The sequence below is a fragment of the Molothrus ater genome, chromosome 6 (assembly GCF_012460135.2).
Source record: "Molothrus ater isolate BHLD 08-10-18 breed brown headed cowbird chromosome 6, BPBGC_Mater_1.1, whole genome shotgun sequence".
NCBI lineage: Eukaryota > Metazoa > Chordata > Aves > Passeriformes > Icteridae > Molothrus > Molothrus ater.
The window spans coordinates 25,407,045-25,430,042 of NC_050483.2; the positions used below are offsets into that span (position 1 = coordinate 25,407,045).

At 42.2% G+C, this 22,998-nt stretch overlaps 1 protein-coding gene across 2 annotated transcripts in view; it reads left to right on the top strand.

The window, feature by feature from the left end:
• Nucleotides 1-22,998, top strand: part of ITPKA (inositol-trisphosphate 3-kinase A) — a 39,533-nt gene that overhangs the window by 10,872 nt on the left and 5,663 nt on the right. For both annotated transcript variants that reach the window (XM_036385014.2, XM_036385015.2), the window contains 4 exons: nt 13,153-13,249; nt 15,420-15,633; nt 17,271-17,475; nt 22,465-22,566. In XM_036385014.2, coding sequence (XP_036240907.1) covers nt 13,153-13,249; nt 15,420-15,633; nt 17,271-17,475; nt 22,465-22,566 — 618 coding nt within the window. The remainder of the gene's footprint in view (nt 1-13,152; nt 13,250-15,419; nt 15,634-17,270; nt 17,476-22,464; nt 22,567-22,998) is intronic.

Here is a 22,998-nt window from a genome sequence, read left to right on the forward strand (position 1 = left end):
AAACTAAGAAACCTTCCTACGCCTCAGCTCTCACTTTTCACAGTGCAAAATGCTGAGTATCAGAATTTTGAGCTGATAATTTGATACAGTTTGTATTGTCTTGCTCAGTGGCATTTAAATAAGGAACTTTTTTGCCTTCTTTGTACTAACCCAGAAGGGTTATCCTGAGGTTACTCATTTCAGGACAGATCCTGCCATTCTGTTGAAAAACCTATAAAAGGATATTAAAGTGGAGACTCCTGACTTTCAGGTGCTTGGGTTTGGACACTAATCAGGCCCCTACAAGAGTTTCATGAGTTGTTTTCTCAAAATTTATAGCAAAACCACAGAAAATTATTGCTTTCAGCAAAGATGCCAAGAAAGGGAGCAAGTCCTGAGCTCTGTAACAGTCCAGTGATAGTTAATCACTATGCCAACAGTCTCCAAGTCTTTTTCCAGTAATAGGACTGGCTGATGTCCTGATTATGATTCCTCATTCCAATATTAAAACTGGAGTGACACATAATTAATCATCTGTCTTCTGTCCCTATTTATTCATTGGGATTTTCCACATGATCTCTAGAAATATGTCTTCTTCCATTGCTATAGTTCTGTGCTTTGATCCTAGTCTGCCTTTTCAATCCTCTGATTTTACGGGAAACAGTCCTGTCTGGGACTATAGGATGAATGTAGCCAAATCACCAATATTCTTTTTACATTGCATTCTTTAAGAAAAAGAGTAGATGGGCAGCAAAATCAGTCTTGTCTTGTGAAGTAACTTCTCTGCATGGCCTGTTCCTCTGTGTCCAGTGTAGGTCATCACCCATCTGCAGATGACATTTCAAATGTCTGTCTTCTCTTTGTTGAACCCTGGTAAATTGATATTGGTTGCTCTTGGGTTTTGCTACCCATGTCCAATGTGGCACAGAAGCTGCTGCTTGCTCCATATACCAGGAGGCTGGTGTAGGTGGTTGTGCAAGATATGGGAGTGTGGCTTGCAGTTCTGTTGCTAGGAGCCAACAGTATGAAGTTCTTTGAAGTTTTATGGGGGTTTTTAAATCTCTTTTACCATGAGATAATAATTTTGGTAGATAAATTGCCCTTATAAACTACACCCTGTTTATTTTACTTTATTTTTAGGTGAGTTTACATCTTAATAATCGGCAATTGATGTTTATGCTTCTACAAAGGTGGGATCTCCAGCATCCTGATGGTGAACGCAGGTTTACCTTCCGGGCAGAGGAAGCATGCTCCATAAAACACATTTGCTATTGTTCAAACACCCACAACTCTTCAGGAAGACAGATGCCTTGTTTCAGTTTCAGTCTTTAGTTGAGTCACTCATGCTTATGTAAGGTTGGAATTTGATTCTCTTTCTTAAGGCTACATTATGGAAATTCAAATCTTAAATAACCCCTTGTCTCTGGGGCTAGCTGCTACTGATACAGAGGAGGAATTCAACTCACTTCTCTTACGTCCTTCTGTTGACAGAAATTATCTTTTGATCCTGTAGTTTTGCTCAAGGGAGATGTCTTTGCTCAAGGGAGATGTCATCTTTTCTCTGTATTCCTTACATAGTTCTTAGGGCTGACTTGGGGAAGGAAGAGTTTCTCTAATCTCAGGTTTGTGTCAAAAACAAACCTTGTAAGCCTCTTGCTCCAATGGGATAAGGTGAAGAGTACTAATTTCCATAGAATTACAGGTTTCTTAATCATTGCCACATTCCATTAATAGGAGCATGGATTTTTGTTTGGTTGGGGTTGTTATTTTTTTTTGTTTGTTTGTTTCAAAATCCTTTCAACAGAGTGGTTTGGAATAATCTCAGGGTTATACTGTGTTGAAGCTTGGAGTTATTAAAGTGGTTGAAGGATGTGGCTTTCCCCTAGGTAAACACCACACCCCACTCAGTAGCAGTGCCTGCTGCATGTTGACACTTGCATTCCATTGCCAGGGGTGGGCCCTGTTTGAACAGTGCCGTGCACTGCAGGTGAGGCAGTAAGTCCTTATGCTTCCTTAGAGGATAATGGAAGAGGCAATTCAGAGGAGACAAGGCAGGAGAGGTGGAGTACTGGACTTTGTCTTGTGATAGATGGAAGAGCAGTTGGCAAACTGCTAGTATTATATGTGTGGTCTGTTTTTACATGATGTATTTTTAGACTCTCGTAATCATTTTCACTTAACATTGAATTACTGCTTATTTGAGTACTTGACTGTCTTATTTGAGTGCCTCTAATTTACTTTACAAGCACTGATTACCTAAATTATTCAACAGTGTTCTGAGGTAGAGTTGTTATAACCTGCAGTTGTGGGAACTGGAGCAGAGAAAGGGCACATATCTGGACCTAGATTCCATATTGAAGCAGTGAAATTTGCTAAGATCTTTTGCAAGTGAGTGTCTGACAGTTTAGGATGTTAGAAGCTGAATTATCATGGTAGGAAAGAAAAGTTAAGTGAAAACATTTTAAAAATCAATATCTATCAGTAACCTCTCTATATGTATGTAGATATATACATGCAGGAATCTTAATTCTGTCCTTGTGCTTCCTATCCTTTCCTATAGAAAAAAATATTTACAGTACAATAGTCTTCCACTGTTACATTTCTTTCAGGCAGAATCTCAAAGTTGTGTGGGATGCAGTTTCTGGGGCTGTTACATGAGGATGTGCTGAAAGCAGGGTCAGCTTTCAACATGTGTCCCTTAACCCAAACTGCTGGGGATAGAAGGACAGGGATCTTTGACCAACTAGTAGAAAACAGTTTTGCAATTCCTGTTGGACAGTAGTGGTTTCTGGCAAATAGGAAAGTGTAAGAAAGGATAAGTATTAAAATTTTCTTTATTTCTCTTTGTCTGTCCAGACTGGAGATTCCGCTGTGGCCTCTTGAGTCACTGGGATGTTGAAGTGGTGGTGTGCCTAGCCCTGAGCTGCTGGGCAGACAGGATAGAGCTGTGTCTCCAGGTAACAGACTGCACCACCATTGCAAATGAGATGCAGCACATGCTCAGCTTCCTTCCCAAGTTCACTCAGGGGAGATTAGCTTGTTGAAGTTATTTCCTGGCTTCTTGCCAGAACACAGTCTCCCTTGATGTTACACAGAAACCACACCTGATTTAAACTGATTGGCACTTGTAGCACATTTGGATTTGAGGTCATGCATAGTTCACAAATGACAAGTTTGTGCCTTAACAAGTTGTGATTATGTTTTAGGATAAACCTATTTATTGGTCTGTGCACAGAGAAATGTGGATCTGTTTGGATATCAAGTATTACCAAATATTCATCCTGTTTGGAACTGATAATTCTGTGTCCTACCTGATAGGATGCTGGGCTTATTTTATCATGTAAAGAGTGTTGTCTTTCTAGATGTCCCCTTCTCATGACTCGAGAAGTCAGTCAGTGACCCATGAGATGTGAAAGACAGGCAGAGAACTGTCAATTTGCTAGACTGTTTCTGAATATTTAAACTGCAGTTGTTTTGGAGGTTAAGAAAGATTTCTTTCCTTATGCCACACCATCTGTTAAAGTGATGTTTGATTTACCACATATCTGTTCTGGGTGATGGACAGCCTGAATAAATCTTGAATGTTTGGGCTCTGAGTCAACTTTCCTATAGTGAGGAACTTTCCATTTACTTCTTGGATAGTAACATTTCAGTTTCCAGCAAGACTGATGTTTTGGCAGAAACCTGGTAGGAGCAGAATGTCGTGGATTCAGCTTTCCTGTGCTTGGTAGGGACAGGTGGCAGAGCTCCATCCTGTTAGAAACCCAGTGTCTTTCAGAGCAGACCACAAGATGTGAGAGTAGGGGTAATGGCCATATTTAATACCTGCTATGGAAGGCAGACAGTTTAGTATCCCTTAGAAAACATTTATTCTTGTTGAATTAAAATCTATCTTTCAGTCAACAGTATCAGTGTTTACAACATATCTGTGAGATAAATGAAGGAAACCTTGTGACAACGCACCTTTGAAGCCATTTAACTTTATTATTTTGTCTTTTGGCCCAGGAATAATGTAGAGGTTGCAGAAATTTCAACTGGTAATAACCAGAAACAAAATGCCAACATAGATCCCTGCAGAATAGTCAGCAGATTGTGGCTCTTGGTGCTCTTTGCAGGAGGACAAACAAGGCTTTTGCTTCTTTGTAGTTATTTTTCCTCTGATTTAGAGGGGAACTTATCCTGGAGTGTACAAATAGAATCCAGCTATGGAGTGGGACATGAGATTCTCTGCTCCTAGTAATTGAGTCTGATACTGACCATCCATTTCTTTTACCTTCACTTCTTCCTTTAGTCCAGACATAATGAACATCCAGCAGGCTTACCACGTATCCTAAAGAGTAGCAAAACCAAATTATGTGTGCATCTCACTGCATGGTGAGGCACCACAGGGGAGAAAACACAGGAACCTGAGGCTTCTGACTTGCAGTGTTGTTTCTGCTTATTGCATTAAGTGTTTCTCATGACTCCGAAGATTTAGCCCAGCCCATCCTGAGTGCAGCACAAACAGGAAATGGAAACCCTGCAGTCAGAGGATCCACCTGCCAAATGCTGGTTGAGCAGCTGTGGCCCTCACCCGTGGCTGAGTGCAAAGCCAGAAGCATCAAGGCTAAGAACAGTCTAAGCACTGTTTCTTCTCTAAGGTTGGAGGCTGGAGGGAGAAAGAGAGGGAGGGAGAGTTGAAGGTGTGTTCACAGTTTGCCTGGCAGTCTGATGAGAGGTGCTGATCAGGAGGCTGCTTGTGTAGCATGCAAACTGCTGCTCTTTAGGAGTGCATGTTCTCCCTTGCTGTCGATTATCAGTCTTACAGCTCCAGCTGGCACTCCTACATCACGGGAAGATCAACTGTGTGACAAAGCAGGGAGTGTTAAGTTCCCTTGGGAACTTAGATGCAGGGATGGTCACGGCTGCCAAGGCATCCCTTAGGTGGAGAGGACTCAGGGATATCCTTGACCAGGGATGTGGTTACACTGTATTCCTTGAGCAACAGCTGACAGCATTTGAAGTGACGCCACTTCCCTGGCAGGAGGCCATTTGCTGTGATTTGGCCAGATGATCAGTTGGCATTGATTGGCATAGATCTCAGTGTGAAGAATGATGCTGTTGCCTGTCAGGGCACAGACTGTCCAAAGCCCATGCTTGCAGCTCCGGACTCTGGACCAGGATCATAATGCAGTTATCATAATGCAGCATTCTGGCCCCAAACAGTTTTTTGTCTAGTCAGAAACACTGACTGCTCTGTGGATCAGTGCTTGGTGCTTCAGGAACCTGTTTCCTGCCCAGGACCAAGAGAAGGTGAAATGTGGTAATAATGGGGCTGAGTTGCTGTAGAAGCCTTGCCCTACCTTGGGAGCTGAATTAAGTGTTGCACTCAGGAGCTCAGTGATAAAGGTTTGTGTGAGGGTTCACTCACATACGTTTGGGGAGCATTCTCCTACTTAACTTGCTCTTTCACCTCCCACCCATTGAGATCTTTGTCTCGATTTGTGATTCATGTCTGATTCAGCCAAGTGGGTAGTAGACTTGGCAGCAAGAATCTCCTGAGCTTGAGGATTCCAGGAACCTTTAATAGGGGGCAAGAGCACAGAAACTGGCTGCTGAAAGTATAAAGTGCCTTCTATGATAAATTCAGGGATTTGCTGTCATTGTTTGGGGCATTTTTGTTTTAGCTATGGGAAAATCTTGCACCTTACTTCCCTACACAGAGCCTTTGTGGATATTTCAGTTATATTTCTCCCAGCAAATACAGTAAAAATGTCATGTATGCCTCACTTGCTCTGTGTCTTGTAAGGTGTTCTAAGTTTCTTCAAATACCAGATGATCTCAAGCCTAGGACTTGTTATAGTCTGGATAATTATAAAAAAAATTAATGGAATTTTGATCATCTGCGATCAAAGTCTTTTACAATCTGCTTTAGGTGTTTAAAAGCATGCATGAATGTGTATGCATATATTACTAGAAGAAACACTGAGGATAATTATGTTTTGCTTACATTTGGCATAAAAATGTCAGCTGGTTCAGGATCTGGATCTGACCAAGATGACTGCCTGCCTGTTTCATATCTGCAAAGACAACTATACTAAGCCTCAAACTGAAAGAACTCAAAACCAGAATCCCTTGATAGGCAGATTTTGTGACTGTAACCAGAAAGATACTGTGTTGCTCAGCAACTATCACTATATTTTTAATTTTTTTTTTCCTTATATGACATCACTCAGATCCTCAGTTCTCTCCCTGAGGTGAAACCATATGGTGAACTGTCCCAGAGCTATACTCCTTGAGAAAATGAAATCCCTAATAACCATTGAAGCTGGCTGCTGGGAAGCTGCACCTATGGAACAGTCTTTGGTTTGGGGAAACTGTGCTGATAACAACTTGTCTTGGTAGAGTATTGTGATTTTACAAAGCAGTAGATACTTTAGATATTTTGCTTAAGTGTTATGTGTTGGTTTTTTTTTTAGTAGATTGTAATTATAGTACTGTTGTTATTGACTACATTCAAACAGAGAAAGAATCAGATCTAATTACTCAGTAATTAAATTAGACCACCAATTTTCTTGGTTGTGATTTGCTCAAAATTATTTCTCATGAAAGCTTTTTATAGTAGTGGCAGGTATTGACTGTGTAGAAACAGATGAAAAGAAAGTTTTGTTTCAGCTAGGTTTAGTCCATTAAAATAATATGGTTAATAGCTTTAGACCTACATTTAAGTTCCATACATGTGTAGGTCCAATATGTCAGGTGAAAGCCAATTCAAATAAAGTGGCAAACAGTAGTAGTGAAAGCAGAGAACAAATATATTTTAATTTTCTAAATTATTTAAATAATTTAATAAAATGGCATAAATAATTAGGGAAACAAATTAGCCTTCAAACTGATTTCAGTTTTAATAAACTATGGTAAATAAAGCAGTAAATGGTTTTGTAAATAAAATTAACTCTGAGGTTTTATAAAACATTTTAAGTAAATGTATATAAAAGTAAAAAAAGTGTATATAAAAAGTAAAACTGGAGGCCAAGAAGGCCAATGGTATCCTGGAATGCATTAGGAAGAGCATTGCCAGCAGGTCTAGGGAAGAGATTTGACCCTTCTACTTAGCCCTTGTGAGGCTGCATCTGTGCTCCTCAGTACAAGGGGGACATGGAGCTCCTGGAGCAGGTCCAGAGAAGGGCTTTGAAGAGGATTAGGAGACTGAAGCAACTCTTACGAGGAAAGGCTGAGGAAGCTGGGCCTGCTCAGCCTCAAAAAGAGAAAAATGAGAGGGGACCTCATCAATGTCTATCAGTGTCTGAAGGGAGGGTGTCAGAGGATGGAGCCAGACTCTGCTAGGCGGTGCCAAGCAACACGACAAGAGACAGTGAGCAGAAACTGAAGCACAGGAAGTTCCACCTGAATAGGAGGCAGAACTTCTGCAGGTGGCCAAGCACTGGAACAGGTTGCCCAGCAAGGTTGTGAAGTCTCCTTCACTGGAGATAGTCCAGAACCATCTGGATGCAATCCTGTGCCACCTACTCTAGAATGGCCCTGCTTGGGCAGAGAGGTTGGACCAGATGACCCGCTGTGCTCCCTTCCAACCTGACCCATTCTGTGAAACAATAATAAAACTGTAGAAGATACAGAGTTTAAAAGAAACAGTTATGAACAGAAAGTGACCAGCTGCTCACGCTGATACTTAAGCCACCTGTGTGAGTAATATCGTGTGTAATATTGTGGACCTCCTGAGGATTTGTTGTGTCACTCAGAGTAATAAGGCTGCTAATGTGTGACCAGGAAGGAAGAGAAGAGGGGCAAAAAAGCCTACCCAGCAGAAAGGTGAGCCACTGGAGAATGACTAATTCTGTGCCTGGATAAGTCATAACTGATACCCAGTTTAGTAATTCTTGGTATTATTTTTGGGCCTCATAGAAGGCAGTTCCAGCCATTGACTGGTCTGACAAGTTCCCAGACACTTTTTACGTTTCCAGACACTGTTGCTGTTGTTACTGTGCCCCAAAGGAGGCCAACGCTCATCACCTTCTCATGTGCCTGCTGCTCACTGTGTTGGCCAAGATCCCTTGGCAAGGGGTTGCTCAGTGCTCCTGCATTTTGGGCACATGGCTCTTACAGGATTGTTCTGAAATGCACATAATAACTTTTTGATAATTATAGTTTTCTGTACTCCTTACAAGTCCCTGTGGAGGAACTTTGTTCCTTCTAGGAGTTAGTGAGACACTGAGTAGGCAGTGGCAACCAGCATAACAGATTAGATTTCAGCCCCCATGTCCCAGAGTGGCAGAATTTAGCCTAAATGATGTAAAGACTTTAGGAGAACAGTAGGTAATGATGACTGACGATTAAGTACTCTTTCTTAAAGCCTTCTAGGAAAAAAATGATTACTAAAAAAATTTCTCGTTATCCTTTTGTTTCTTGCTGTCATAATAGCTTTCTTATGTAGGCTTTGTATTATGCACAAAAACAAAGACAAAAAAAGACAACAGGATCTTGGGTAAGGAAATGGCTGAAATTTACCCAGTGAAATGATTCAGTGGTCATTGTTTACACTTGCCTAACAGAATTTCCATGATGATTTACCAGCTCAGGCAAGAAACTACACCTCCACTCTGCTGCTGATGGAATCATGGATATTTTAAGAGACCCTGTTGATTTATATTGAATTTTAGTGTTCTTTTGTTCTTCAACTCATTATAGTTTCAAGTAATATGCCAGAATTATGAAAGCTAAATTACTTCATTTTTCTGAAAAAAGGTTTTTCTTATTCCCCCAACGCTTCCTAATTTAGATGTGACTGATGTTTTTAATTATTGTCATTGCTGAAATTCCTAAGTGAAACAAATTCTTATGTATGTTACCTGTTTGTTATTTCTTGCTTGAGGGTAGTTACATGTGTTTCAGACATTCACAGAACTGAGATATTATTGTTTTATTTTTACCCTTAAATAAGTGAGAGATTTTATTTATTTTTCCATAGAACAGCAGAGGAGTGTTCAGGTCTCTATGCACTGTTGTCTTTAGAATTAGAGTGGTTCTCCTGTTCCTGAGGAATTCAGCATATGCTCAGAGACATGCTAGTTGTTCTGTACTGCCTGTAAAACAACAGTAGCAACTAAAAAAGCCCCATCCAATTCAGGGAGTTTGCACTAATCTCTTCAGTGAGCTTGCTTGTTAGGATGTTACAGCTCTTGTCCTGCAGTGATGGGAGGGTTTCAGGAAAGCCTGGCAGTTCCTGGAGATTTATTCTTGGGGACAGTGGGGTCTGAGGCCAAACTCCTTCAAATGGATGAAATACCTCCCAGAGAGTTCAATGGATTTTCATCAGGCAAGGCATACATCCTCTGGTGTGTTTGTGCAGGCTCATCATGGCTGTGTGTCTGCACACTGGTTGTGTGTGAAGTTGCACGCTTATCATGAGAAAAGGCCTGGACAAATGTGGGCTCACATAAACCAGTGGTGCTTGGTTACTGCTGCCCTTTGCTCTCCCTTAAAGGATAGACAGGATGGCAGCAGCCGCCTTTATCCAGGGTAGAACAGGTGGGGAATACCTCACCCAGCCAGCATCTTGTCTGCATATGCACTGAGCAGGTCTCCACATCTGCTGCATGGATGTGTGCTTCTCTTCAGAGCTGTGCTTCAAATTTAGGAAAGTGAGTCAAGAGAGTAATCCAGGTAGCAGATCAGATACCAAACCACAGTTCCTTTGCATGCACTGTGGCTGCATTGCAATAATTGCTTCTCCCCTTCTCTTCCCTGAAATTTTGTCCATTTGCTGCCAGGGGCACACATGCCATGGCACAGACTGTCACATGGTCTGCCCCATTGGCAGAAAACTTGCTTTTCCCTCCTTAGTGCCCCACACCTTTTGTGTGTTGCTCAGGGGTGTTTATATCATGTGTCAGTTAAAGTTCACATCGAGTAACTTACGTGCTGAGTCTAAGAATGTTAATATTTTTCGGGTTTGCTTCTTGACTCTTTTGGAATGCCTTTCTTCTTACTGTTGGAAAACTCTTGAGCATGTTGAGGCATATAAAACAGCATCAGTGATGTCAATTCAGAAAATCCTGAATGCAGAGATACCTGAGTTTCTCCTGGGAATCTAGAAGTGAGGTCTTAGAGAAACCCAGGCAGAGAAAAAAATCAAGGAAGACTAGCAGAAGAAACAGGAGCAGAGGGAGATAAGGCTGCAAATACAGATGGGCAGTGGTAGAAGCCCTCTTTGCCATTGCAGCATAAAGCAGTGATTTGAAAAGCACATAATGCCATTGCTAACAAAGAAGAAGAGATCTTGCTTTAGAAATAGAAGTGAGAATGATTCCTCCTACAGCAAGCACACAAAGTTTTCATCTTCCCACTCACACCACTGCTCTACCAGCATGCAGCCCTGCTTGCATCCTGGCAATTTGTACCCTGGGTTGAGTGAGCTGGGAGACTAGAAATTGAGGTAGAAGAAAGTGAAACTGCTGAACCCCTGCTGATGGCAACACTCCCCACAGGACAGGTCTGAAGGCAGTCCTTTCCCTCCTAGCTTGAGCCTTCTGCTTTCCTTATCTTGAGGGGGAGGAGAGGTTTGTGAAGAGATTATTTAAAATTTAAAATGGTAAATAAAAATTGTCAGTGTCTGTTTACTGGATGAGTAGCTTAAACATCCTTATCCGAGGCAGCCATAACCTAAGCAGCCAAAGTCCACTTGAGCTGGGGCTGAATTTGGCCCATTGTCTCTCCTTCACGCCCACAGTACAAATAAAAGCTTCAGCTTCTTAGCATTTGGTGGGAGGGAGGAGGCAGGAGAGCCACTGGAGTGTGATGTTGCATTGACAGTTGATGTGCATTCGTTGAGAATCTGTGCCTCTCGTTACTGGTGCGTGCAGCAGTATGACAAGTCACTGGGAGACAGGATGCAGTTTGTTAGGAGTGGAACTTTATGATGTGTGGGGGGTCTTTATGGCAGTTATAGAGCAATGTTGATTTCTGATTAAGGGATGGGGAAAAACCAGTGTTGCCCTGAAAACTGGTCTGGAATCTTAAAAAACTAAATCTTTGGCAGGGGCTACATTCAAAGAGGTCATTTTAATTCATAATAATAGTTTTTTCAACTGTTGTTTAAATAACTTGGGATTCTGTCCTTCTGAAGTAGAAACAGCACAGTAGCCTGAAGAGCTTCTGCTAACAGTGAAATCTCACAAATAAACTAGACAAAAATTATTTCTTTGCTACTTGAAAAGCAGTATTTACATTGCACTTTCCTCCAGAAGGAGGCTATGGACATATTTAAGTGGTGTTCAAGAGTCTTGCTCATCCTCACAGAACAGCAGCTGGGTCTGCAATAGACACAAGTCACTGTTCAACACTGCAAGGCTGCAGTTTGGAGCAGCTTAAGGCAAATTTTAACAAATATTAAATCCAAATAATATAGCATATGAATCTGCAGAAGTTATTTATGCAGTTGGAATTTAGCTAGAGCTAGTAACATCTGTGGAGTTTTAATAAGTGCAACTGAGTCTTCATAATTCTCAAACATCCAGGATTTTCTCTGGACGCTTCCTCTCACTGGCACAGTATGTTTGCTGCATGGGGCACATATCTGACTAAGAGTGGATTAATTTCAGCTTAAACTCCATTAAAACCCAAAGTTTAATAGATAGAAGCAATCTCATTTCAGTGTAAGTATGCTCATATGGCAATTATGTTGTTATGTCAGTTTAATTTGAAGCATTACTTAAAACTTTCTTGTGAAGGCAAATCCTTAAAAAAAATCACTTGTGTCTGTGGTTCATATATGTTCTTGATATATTCTAAGATAACTGCAGGTTTTTGCCCTCACATGGTGACCAGTGTTGCTGGAGGGTACCTTATAAGAAATGTTGTGTAAGTTAATAAGTTTGGGGAAGCATGGCTAGGTCAGAGAGTGATCTGGAGAGCAACATTTTGCCTGTGTATCATTTCCTGCAATTTCACATTTTCTGTTTTACACTTAGAGTGTAGAAGACAATAAAAATTACTTATCCTAAGCATCTAAATCTCCAGATCAATATCCATGCTAGAGAAGACAGTTGTTTTGAATGTGTATTTTCCAGTTGATGAGCAAGCACCTAAACTTGTTTTCAGTGTCATTAATACCTCACATTGATTTTGGTGATTTCCAATTGAGCCATTGATAGACACTTCTGTAAGTGCTGCCTAATCCCCACCTACACCTGATCTCAACAAAACCTCCTCAGCACTAAACTGTCATGCCATAAGTATAATGCAGCTCCATTTTTCTTCTCCAGCAGGGTGTTCTGTTCTAGTGATAGAAGAACTGAGCCGGCTCTCCTTGTTTGTAAAGCACTTTGGGATCCTTCCAACTGTAACATGAATGCTGGTGGGCTGTAGTTCTCTCCCATCTGGGTTTCAGTTCCAGAGCATGAGACTTTTTCACTTTCTACTTTTTTTTTTCCTGCCTTTGTGACAGAGCACTCAGCTGCTCTTTGTGAGCAGCTGTTCTGTTTCCCTGTCTGCCTGCAGCGGTACCCAGACAGCTGCAGCCAAATGTTGCCAGAGCAATGCCCAGCTTTGTTAAAAAGTAACAGGATTGGGAAAGAGGGGAGGGAGCAGGAAAATTCATGACCTGGAGTAGATTCTACAGCACTGTCAGTGGGTGCTGAGGGACCTGGGCGAGCTCCGTGTCCAGCTGGAGATGCACTTTCTGTGCAGGTGTCCCAGTAGGATTTACCTGCTGACTTGGGGAAAGCTGCTAATCATGAGGTGAGGCCGAAGTTCTCTGGGAAAGGAAGTGTTGCTGACAGTAACAAGCAGCTTATGTGCATGTCTCATGGAAACTTAAACGTGCGTATGTGTGCATGTGTGTGTTCGTTCAGCATCTGCTGTCCGCATACTCTGTGACTCACACACGGAGGGCAAGGTGTGGCTAAGAACAGGCCTGTGACGTGCACTATGACTTTTTTTTTCCCCCTCCTTATAGGCAGCTTTCTTGTGCATGGCAGGACGTTATCTTTATTTGTCCATTCTTGGGTTTGTGTGCATATTTTTCCAGCAATGATGATAGTGTTTGTTTTGTGGTTCCACCTTGGAGCACTTACACATTAGTGAGGAACAATTCAATGTGCATGAAGCTATGTAATGCATTTGTGGCGTGTCAGGATTTCAGCTTTTGCCCAACTTAAGATTTCTTTTCTTTTCCAGAAAAAAGCATGGCATACAATTAAAACCATGGTTAACTTACCAGTCATCAGCCCCTTCAAGAAACGCTACTCATGGGTGCAGCTGGCTGGGCATACAGGTGAGAGGGGTATCTTCAGTGTGTTTGTCTCTGGAGTGAGGATGACTGCGGCATGGAGAACAGTCTTTCTCTGTTTAGTTCCTTCCTTCAGGTAAAAAGGAAGCAGGCAATATCACACAAATCTGTGACCTAAAACATATTTCAGTTGTGGTGCGTATAGGGAAGTGGGAGTGATATACCTGAATAAGGAGATCAGCAGGGAAGCAATGGTCAGACTCTGGAGAAGGGCCAGGCTTGTAAGGTGATATGTGTAAAATACTTCTTAGAGGGAAACAAGAGGTTGGAGAGCTAAAGCCCTAATCTGTCTGGTGCTGTTGGTTGCAGTATGGGATCATTTTTCCTGGCTGAGTAGCCAGTAGTTAGTTTTCTAGGTGGAAGGATTCCTGTCCATGCCTGTATGTGCTTCAGCCCTGGAAAGGACAGTGTTTCTAACACCACTCCAAACCCCTCATCTGAATGTAGGTCCTTGGGTGGAAAACAAATGGGAAAATTGCCTTGTTGACCATGTTTTTGCATTGTGAGTCTGTCATTGTTCACTGTACAAGTGCAAGAAGCAGCTCAGTTGGTTGGTTCTAGTTTTGTGTTGGTAAAAATTGGTAGGTGTCCTCCTGATGGAGGCTTAGTTTCATTTGTAAGGCAAAAAAACAACAAAGAGAAGTCAATGGGTTTGTGTCTCTTGTGCTTCATATAATTCCTGTGCAGTGCTGGTGGGGGTTTATTAGTACACATGTGGGCAGGCACCCACGCTGCATCGTGCTGTAATGCAGTACGTGAACCACCTCTGTGTATGCTGATGCCCTAATATGGTGCACTTCAAAGCTGTGCTGAGAAATTTACTGAGCCCTAGAAATTGAGTAACTGTATTTTGCACAGTGTTGTTCTTGTGTCTGATTTGTATCACACAAAGGGCCAAGATGACCCAGTCTTAATGCAGTTTTTGTCACAGAAGTGTGGAGTTGGCTTCATCTGTGTGGAGTGAGGCACTGGTCATGTAATCATCACCCTTCTGGAGACTCACATAGTAGGGTGGAAGAGGAGAGTTAAGAGTTTAATAGAAGCTGACTAGGAGAGATACTGTTCCAGTTTCCTTTTAGCAGTGTTCTGTGGTTGGGTTTACTCCATCCTTTCTGCAGCTGTTCTTCTCTGATATGACAGTTTTTTTCTGAACTAGAACCTGAGCTGTTACCAGCCTTGTCCTTTTGCCAAGGCAGTGCCTGTTCTGGGATTTGTCAGAGAAGAACCAGTTTGCAATGGCTGAAGGATCCCGCTGTGGTAAAGATTGAGTGTTATCCCCAGGGTTAGTGAGGCTCTTACTTTGGTGCTCACTTGATTTTATCTCAATTAAAGGGTGCCTCTGAATGAAACGTGCACTTTCCTCAGACACTGTTGGCAGGTTGCAAGGATAGGAGAGCATTTGGAAACTCCGGACAGGTGGAGGCTGATTACTGCTAATTGTGGCCTCTGCAGATGTCATTTGTCCTGGATAGTATTCAGACACAGGGCTGTAAAAAGCACTTCGTCCTCCAGGCTGTACCTGCAGGGCATTAGCAGATAAGCAGGTTTCCAGAGGAGAGGAAATACCTGCAGGCAGGCCCAGGTGTAGTCACAGAGTGTGTGTGTGTGTGTGTGTGTGTGTGTGTGGGAAAGGGCAGTGCTTGGCTTCTGCCTGGTTCTGGCTCTTTAAGTATCACTGATTGATGCGCTGCCTCTGTCTGGACACGCTCAGCAGGTGTATGTACCCTGGGTGAGGATTAAGGACAAAGCCAGTGCTGGCAGTGTTATGCAGCTTTAAAATAGCCTGTCAGAGGATTAATGATGAATTCTGGCTCGTGGCTTCTTCCTGTGCATTTTAGCAAGTATAGTACTGTTTAATAACCTAGCAAAGATTAGCACAGAAAAAAATCCAAACAGCCCAAAGGCCTGAAGGAACTGCACTGCTTAAAGCCATAAATTCTGACATGGGAATGTATCCAAATGGACTTTCACTGCTAACAATTGTTCGTCCTGTGTGTTTTATTTTTTATGGAAAGCATCTTATCTCTTCTCTTCAGGGGAAATCTTTAACTGCTGCTATGAGACTGAGATAGATGAAACTGGAATGGTGGGGGAAGGGGTTTTTTTTTTTTTTGCTTGTCAATCTTGTCAGCAAGTGTTTGATTTTCTTTTTCAGGGAATTTCAAGGCAGCTGATAGTGGGAAGATTCTGAAACGCTTCTCAGAGAATGAAAAGGAGTGTTTTGAGCGATTGATGAAGGATCCGTTACGCTCCTGCGTCCCTTGCTTCCATGGCGTGGTGGAGAGAGATGGCGAGAGCTACATCCAGCTGGATGACTTGCTCACTGATTTTGAAGGGCCAAGTGTGATGGACTGCAAGATGGGGATCAGGTGGGGTGAATGAAAGAGAATGTACTTTCTCTGCATTTGAAGGAAGGGGGAGATGTGGTCATGTTCACAGTCACCTTGGACAACTTGAGGACAATATGTCCCATTATTGCCAGTTTGTACATGGATTCTGGAAACTAGCTGATGTATATCCTCAAAAACTATCCACATCAAGAAATGTTCAGGGCGGATTTAAGACAAAGTTTCTCTGCAATGGCCTGATAATACGTGGGAAAAAAATGACATGATTTATTCACTGCCAGTTCATTGAATCTTTGTGTATGCAGTGATTCAGAAAGCCTCACAAAGTAAAATTTCCATCTCCCAATGCAAATGGTGGAATACCAGTGTGAAAGCCCATTTCCAATGCTTGAATGAGTCTTTGCTGGTATTGATCTTTTCTTTAAAGAGTCGACCATTTGCTCAGGACTGACCTGTGTTTTTCCCTACTCTGACATCTTGAGGTGTTGCCATCTCTTTGTTCTCCAGGTTCTTACTTTCTTTTCCATTCATTGTCTGTGATTAAGATGAAAGCATCAAAAATATGCTTTCATATTTTTGTAGCATAAGAGCATAACAAAGAGATAGAGATTTGTTGAGATCCTGGAGTAAGGTAACAGTACAGAGAAGTATGAGCTGTCAGTAATCTTTCAGCTGGGATGTCAGCTCAGATGCTCAAGAGTTATTGTCATAAATTAGTTACTCTACTTACAGGAGTGCAGATATGCCTTTTCAAATAGATGCAAAATTTTAAATTACTTAGATGTAGCAGTTCTTCTGAACTGGTACGTTCAGAAGAAATAGGAGATGGATTTGCAACAATACATACACATTTTGTTGAAAATAGGTGACATTCTGGCAGTGAGTGACATCATCTCCTAAATGCCATCCTGGTTTGTTACGCTGTGATGAAGAAAGTAAACTTCAGGCACATGACAAAGTGCAAGCTTTAGGAATCCAGTGGAATGTAGAAGACATGGATAGTGCCTTTCTAATGGCTACCAGATTAGCAGATTGAGTGATAAGAGCAAAATGTGGGAGTTTTGTGTCTCTTCACCTCCCTGTTCTTAGTTACCTCTTCTGGTTTGGAACTACTCTGATAATCTGCTTTACTCTAGTTTTTTCTATATGAAGAGTGATGCTGTCTTTAACTGAGATGCATTAAGTAAAACTTAAACTGAGGCCTAAAAAAATTACCCATGACTGTTTTAAAGTTTTTTGAGGAGAGAGAATGCAGTAAGTCTTCAATAGCCCTATTTTTTAAAAAATTCATTATAAGTGATCTCTCCTACCTGTCCTTTGAAAATGCAGTTCTATTTTATGGCACAGTGGGAATTCAGCTTCCTCCTATTCTGTAACCAGGAAATAATCATAACTTATAACAGCAAGTAAAGATATAGTTAGAACAAGAAGTGAATTAGAATTCCTGATTCCTGGGACTGTTTCACTAAATATGCCTGTGTACTGTGTACACTAAATATGCCAGTCATTGCTCTGTGTACTTTGGTTTCCCCGTATGCAGAACTGGGGCAATGATAAGGCTTATTTTCCTGGTTGTTGTTTCTTGAGGCCAGTTTGTGAGCTGTAAAAAGAAATGTTGAGGAAGTCCTTAAGGATGTGTTGGGATGTGATGTTTGCAGAACATACCTGGAGGAAGAGCTGACTAAGGCCCGAGAGAAACCAAAGCTGCGTAAGGACATGTACAAGAAAATGATTGAAGTGGATCCTCTTGCTCCCACGGCAGAAGAGAACGCCCAGCATGCTGTCACCAAACCCCGGTACATGCAGTGGAGAGAAACCATCAGCTCCAGTGCCAACCTGGGCTTCAGGATTGAAGGAATTAAGGTAAATGTTTCACCTCTGCCTGTTCCTCAAGACTGAACTTTTTTGATTTATCAAACAAGCTTGTGCACATCAGTAGCCAGCTTTTCCAAAGAATCATGTGAAAATGCACTTGCTGAAACCACAGAGTTCACTCTATTGCAGTTCTAAAGCATTCATTCTAATTGCAACAGAGAGTGTCAATGAATTTAAGCTTCAGATACACATCAGCCACGTTTGAATCAACTACAGAGACCTTACAGGAAGGACACAAGGAGGTATGCAGTGCAGATAGAATGAAAATGAGACTGTTTGTAAGGAGGAATTCAGAACAGAAGTATTAACTCCCTCTCTGCATGCAATTACTTTTTTTATCCAGGAACTATACATATTTATTCCAAGTGAATCACAGTAAAGGGGTTTTGTTGCAGTTACATTTATTGGCAAGGCATGTTAAAAGCATTTGCTTAGATACTCTTGGGATCAAGGAAACCACTTTTCCTTTTAAATACATGATGAGATCCAGTTTAGATGGAGCTGGAATAAAGCCAGAGCAATCCAAAATGAAATTTCTCCATCAGCCAAGTTTATCTGCTGTTCTTGATGGATAAATTTGTGTCCCTGCACCATTCCTAGGATACTACCTTACAGCCGCAGTAGAACCTTGGCAATTTTCTTGCAACATGGGTGCTTTCCTACCTGTTACTTACTTATCTTTCATAGAATCATAGAATGGACTGGGTTGGAATGGACCTTAAAGATCATGTCGTTCCAACCCCCATGCTGCACTAGACCAGGTTGCTCAGAGCTCCATCCAACCTGGTCTTGAAAAATTCCAGGGATGAGGCACCCACAACTTGTCTGGGCAGCCTGTTCTAATGCCTTACCCCACTTGCAGTGAAAAATCTTTTTTTTAATAGCTATTCTAAACCTACTCCCCCTTTTAAAGGATCCCTTGTTCTGTTACTGCCTGCTCTTGTAAAAAAACACTCTCCATTTTTCTTGTAGGCTCCCTTTAGGTACTGGAAAACCATGGTTTGGTCACCCCAAAGCCTTTTCTTTCCCAGGCTGAAAAAAACCCCAGTTTGCTCAGTCTTTCCTCATAGGAGAGGTTTTCCATCCCTTTAATCAATTTGGTGGCCTCCTCTGCACTTGCTCCAACAGGTCCATGTCTGTCCTAAGTTGGGGACCCCAGAGCTGAATGCAGCACTGCTGGTGGGGTTCCATGAGAGAGGAAGAGATGGGTAGAATCCCCTCCCTTGCCCTGCTGGCCATGCTGCTTTGGATGCAGCCCAGGACACAGCTGGCTTTCTGGGCTGTGAGCACACATTGCTGGGTCATGTCCAGCCTCCTATTCACCAGCTCTCCCAGGATCTTCTCAGCAGGGCTGCTCTTGATCTGTTCATCCCCCAGCTTGGATAGATACTGGGGCTGCCCTGACCCACGTGCAGCACTTGCACTTGAACTGCACGGGGTTCCCATGGGCCCACCTTTGAGCCTGCCTGTGTCCCTCTGGATGGCATCCCATCCTTCAGGTGTGTCAACTGCACCACTCCAGAACCTGGATTAGTTTTGTTTCCTTTTCACAATTCAAGCACATAGAAATAAGGTATAAAAGACAGTGATGCTGATGAACAGAGGCTCTTTAAATACCTCTTTCTTCTCTTTGCTTTGTGTCTTCTCCCTTCCTTATTCACAGATTCTCCTGCTGTGATACTGGAACTGGGGCTCCAAGCTCATGCAGTGCTGGCCCCTTGTGTGCTGTCCACCCACTCCTGGCTGTTAGACACAGGCATCCTCATGCAGGAACTGTCTGGGTGGTAGCTGAGTAGGTGACTGGCTCCAGTCCAGCCAGAACACAGGATCCTGCCTTGCCCTTTAGCCAGCTAATGATGTTATGAAGATACCTGTCTTATTCCTGTACAACTTATGTCTTTGTATGCTCCTCTGTGTAACGGAATCAGAAACCCAGATGATCTTGAGAGTTTTCATGTGTGTTCTTGGAAAGATAGTTGGTGAGTGAAGATGTACAGTCCCAGAGAGTAACTGAGCTAAAGGAGAACATGGGTGCTTCAGACAAACCTCCTGGCTTTTCTTTGTGGATTTGTTTCTTGTCAGAAGTAGGAGCAGTATGACACACAGACTGTGTAGTGTTTCCCTCTGTGGAGACACTGCTGTAACTGTGCACAGAAAGAATACTTAATCCTTGACTAAGTATAGGAAATACTTTAGAGCACATTCCCTTTCTCTCTATCTCCCTGTGCTGTTATGAGGAATGTAAGTATAATTTTTAAATTTTTTTAGATGGAGAAAAGGTGGCAGAAACTAAATTGTTCAGGCAATACAGGTAGTCAGTACTGCCTGCACTGTTCCACTGAAGCTGAACTGTACATCCAGTTCTGTATTTTTGCAGAAAAGCAAAGCCATTCTGCAGGGATCCCCATTTTGGTAAGAAAGCCTGTAAAAGTCAGTGGTGCCAGCTAGTGGTTGATGGGAACAAGGGGATGCTCTCCCTGACTGGACTGGTAACTCCTGGAGTTAGCTGATGAGGTATGTTGGGTTGGGTTATTCCTGCCCTGTGGCTGCCTGAATAAGAAGCAAAAGCAAAGAAAGTGAAATCATAAACCTTTCTGTGAACTGGCTGCTGATAAATGAGATCTGATTCACCATATGCACTCCTGCAGTAATGGGGTATCTTTTTGGGTTGATCCATTTCTTATCCTTGCCTTGCTTCTGGATCTCTAAAATCAAGTCAAGTTCATTTATGGGATTTGTCACTTTTCCTCCTATCAAAAATAATCTGAACCATTTGGTTTCCCTACAGTTGGAACCTGTTGCTCAGTATCTTGTGCCTGCCTGATTCCAAATGCACATTTCCTCTCTGGCAGGGGCTGTCTGAAGACCAGGCGTTGCAAACATTTTCTCTATAATACTAAGCTAATGCCTGCGACTGAGAGTTGGGATTTCTGTCTTCCCCTTCTGTCAGTGAATATCTGTGCAGTTTGAAAAGTGACTTCTTCCTTTGGTACCATTCCTTTAGCTGTAGATCAGGGATAGCCATTTTCCCAGGAGGATATCAGATTTGATTCATAAATCTTCGTGAATCCATTAAGTTAACCCAGAGCCCTTTAAGGGAAGTCTGCAGAGGGCTCTGAGCAAGACCCCATGGTTTAAGATGAATAGCACTGTTTTATGGAGCTGTGACACTTGCCCTCTGGTGAGCCATGTCACTGTCACATCTAATAAGAACTGGCCCACGAGCTGCACTGTGTGACAGACTACTCTGCTGTGCAGGGGTGTATGTGGAGTCCTTAGCAAAGGTATGACATCAAGGAGTGAGTCAGGCAAGTGCCTCCTGAGGATCAGGTACATGCAGAGCCAACGTGGTTTAGAATACTGGGGTGGTGCCATTCAAACTCTGGATGTTCTTTACAGCAAGTAAAGACAGACAGTAATCATGTTTCCTGCCAACCACTGGAAAGGAGCAAAATCATAAAAGTGCTAAAAAGGGAAGCAAGCAACTAGTTTGTCCAGACACAAAAGGTTAGAAAGGGAACAAACACCAAGCAGCTATTCTAGACATTGCTCTACAATCTGCAGCATAGGGAGAAATTATTTTTAAAACAGCCTTTCTCCAGTGAAGAGGTATGAGATGAAGTTTCAAATATCTATGTGCTCTTGAGTATTATCACACATCAGATCACATGGCTTCTAACTTTCACTGCCTACCTGCTGAACTGCTCTGGCATAACTTGCACATCTCATCAGGCTGACATGTGGCACTTGTGTCTGTCCAACAGCCTTGGAATAAAATTCTTTTGCATGAGAGATCTGGAGTTTTAGCATTATTGAATGTTTTTCATGTATGCATTAGAAACAAAGTTCAGCTGTGGAATAAATGGTGTTTCACCTGCTAAGTGAATTTGGCGTAGTGACTTAACATGTAGGAGACAACATATTGTATTGACCTGCTGATTTACTCACAATGAAAAGGAGGGATTGGACTGAAACAATGGAGAGGAAAACAGTTTGATAATCCTGCAGGCTTTTAGTGGATTTTTGTTGCCAATTGTAATAATTGCTGTATTTTACACCCATATCCTAAAATCTCCTATTCGTGTCTCTTGAAGCAACAAGGATGCTCCTGGGGACATGCATATTCATATATTCTGTGTTTACAAATACCTCCAATTCATGCACTGCTCTTATTTGCTTGTAGCTCCAGAAGCACATAAAAATACTTGTCTTTTTCAGTAGCAGGATGCTTCTGTACTGAATCTTACTGCTAGCACAAAAATACTCTGAATTTCTCCAGGACACACTTGGAACAAGCATGCCTCCACTGTCCTTTGCCAAAATTCATTCACCTGCTTTGTCATTGCTAGCATTGCGAATCCCAGGTTGTTCCTATCTGCAACAGATTTCTGTTCTGTGACTTCTGGGTCACATTATATGTTCAAAGCTATATTTGGAACTGAATCCTAACTGTGATTCTTTGATTTCCCAGTGAAAAACAGAAACAACAACAAAAACTACCACCACCACCAACAGAAAACCCAAATAACAACAGAAAAATCCACACCAAAACCCAAAAGAAACCCCCAAACTAAAGGACTAGTAAAATTGGTTTTGGAAATGTTCCCTCACACCCTCAGCCAGGGTTTCACTAGCCAGACAAGAGTACAACCAAAGAGGTCTCTGTGGTTTCCCCACTGAACTTTGCACTGCTAGCACTGATGTGAGAAAACCCTCCTGCAAGCTGGTAATATCATGAATTGTTTCTTTTTTTGTTGTTTGTACTCAACAGGAAATGAACTGCCAGTGCCATTTAAAGCTATCCAATCAGCTTTTGTATCTCTTCTCTTCTTCTTGCTTGGTTTCTCTTCCTGTTCAGCTGCTTACTTTCATCTGGTTAGCAAGGGCTGAGCTGTTGCTGGTTCAAGAGGATTGAGTGATGAGGGGAATGATATGAGTGCAGTATAAATAATCTCTCTCTGTGTGGGTTCTGTGCAGAAGGCGGATGGAACATGTAACACAAACTTCAAAACAACAAAGACACAGGAGCAAGTTCTACAGGTTTTTGCGGAATTCATTGAGGGCAACACAACTATTCTGGTGAGTCTGAGCTCTTCAGGTGCACTGATCTTGGACCAATGCTCTTGCTCCAGGGCCATGCTTTCTTTGGTACAGGAAATAGGAATTAGAATACCAAGGGGGTAAGTGGTTTTGACTTCCAGTTGCTCTCAGGAGATGGGGTGGACATGGGGATTTGGTGGGTTGTGAGAAGTTGACTGAGACAAGTTTTATCAGCTCTTGCCATGAGTTGACCCCAAATGCTTCATGCTATCAAAATGTCATTCAAACTAACTAACTTGTGGCTTGCCATCAGCTTCAGTCATGGGTGTGAGATGCATTAGATGGGTGATATCTAAGCAAGGATTGTGTTGGCAGGAAAACTTGTGATTTGGGAATTCGGTCTGGAGAAGATTAAACCAGAGTGTGGAGGCAGGAAGTGAGATTGGTGACTAGCTGTGTTCCCATGTGTGA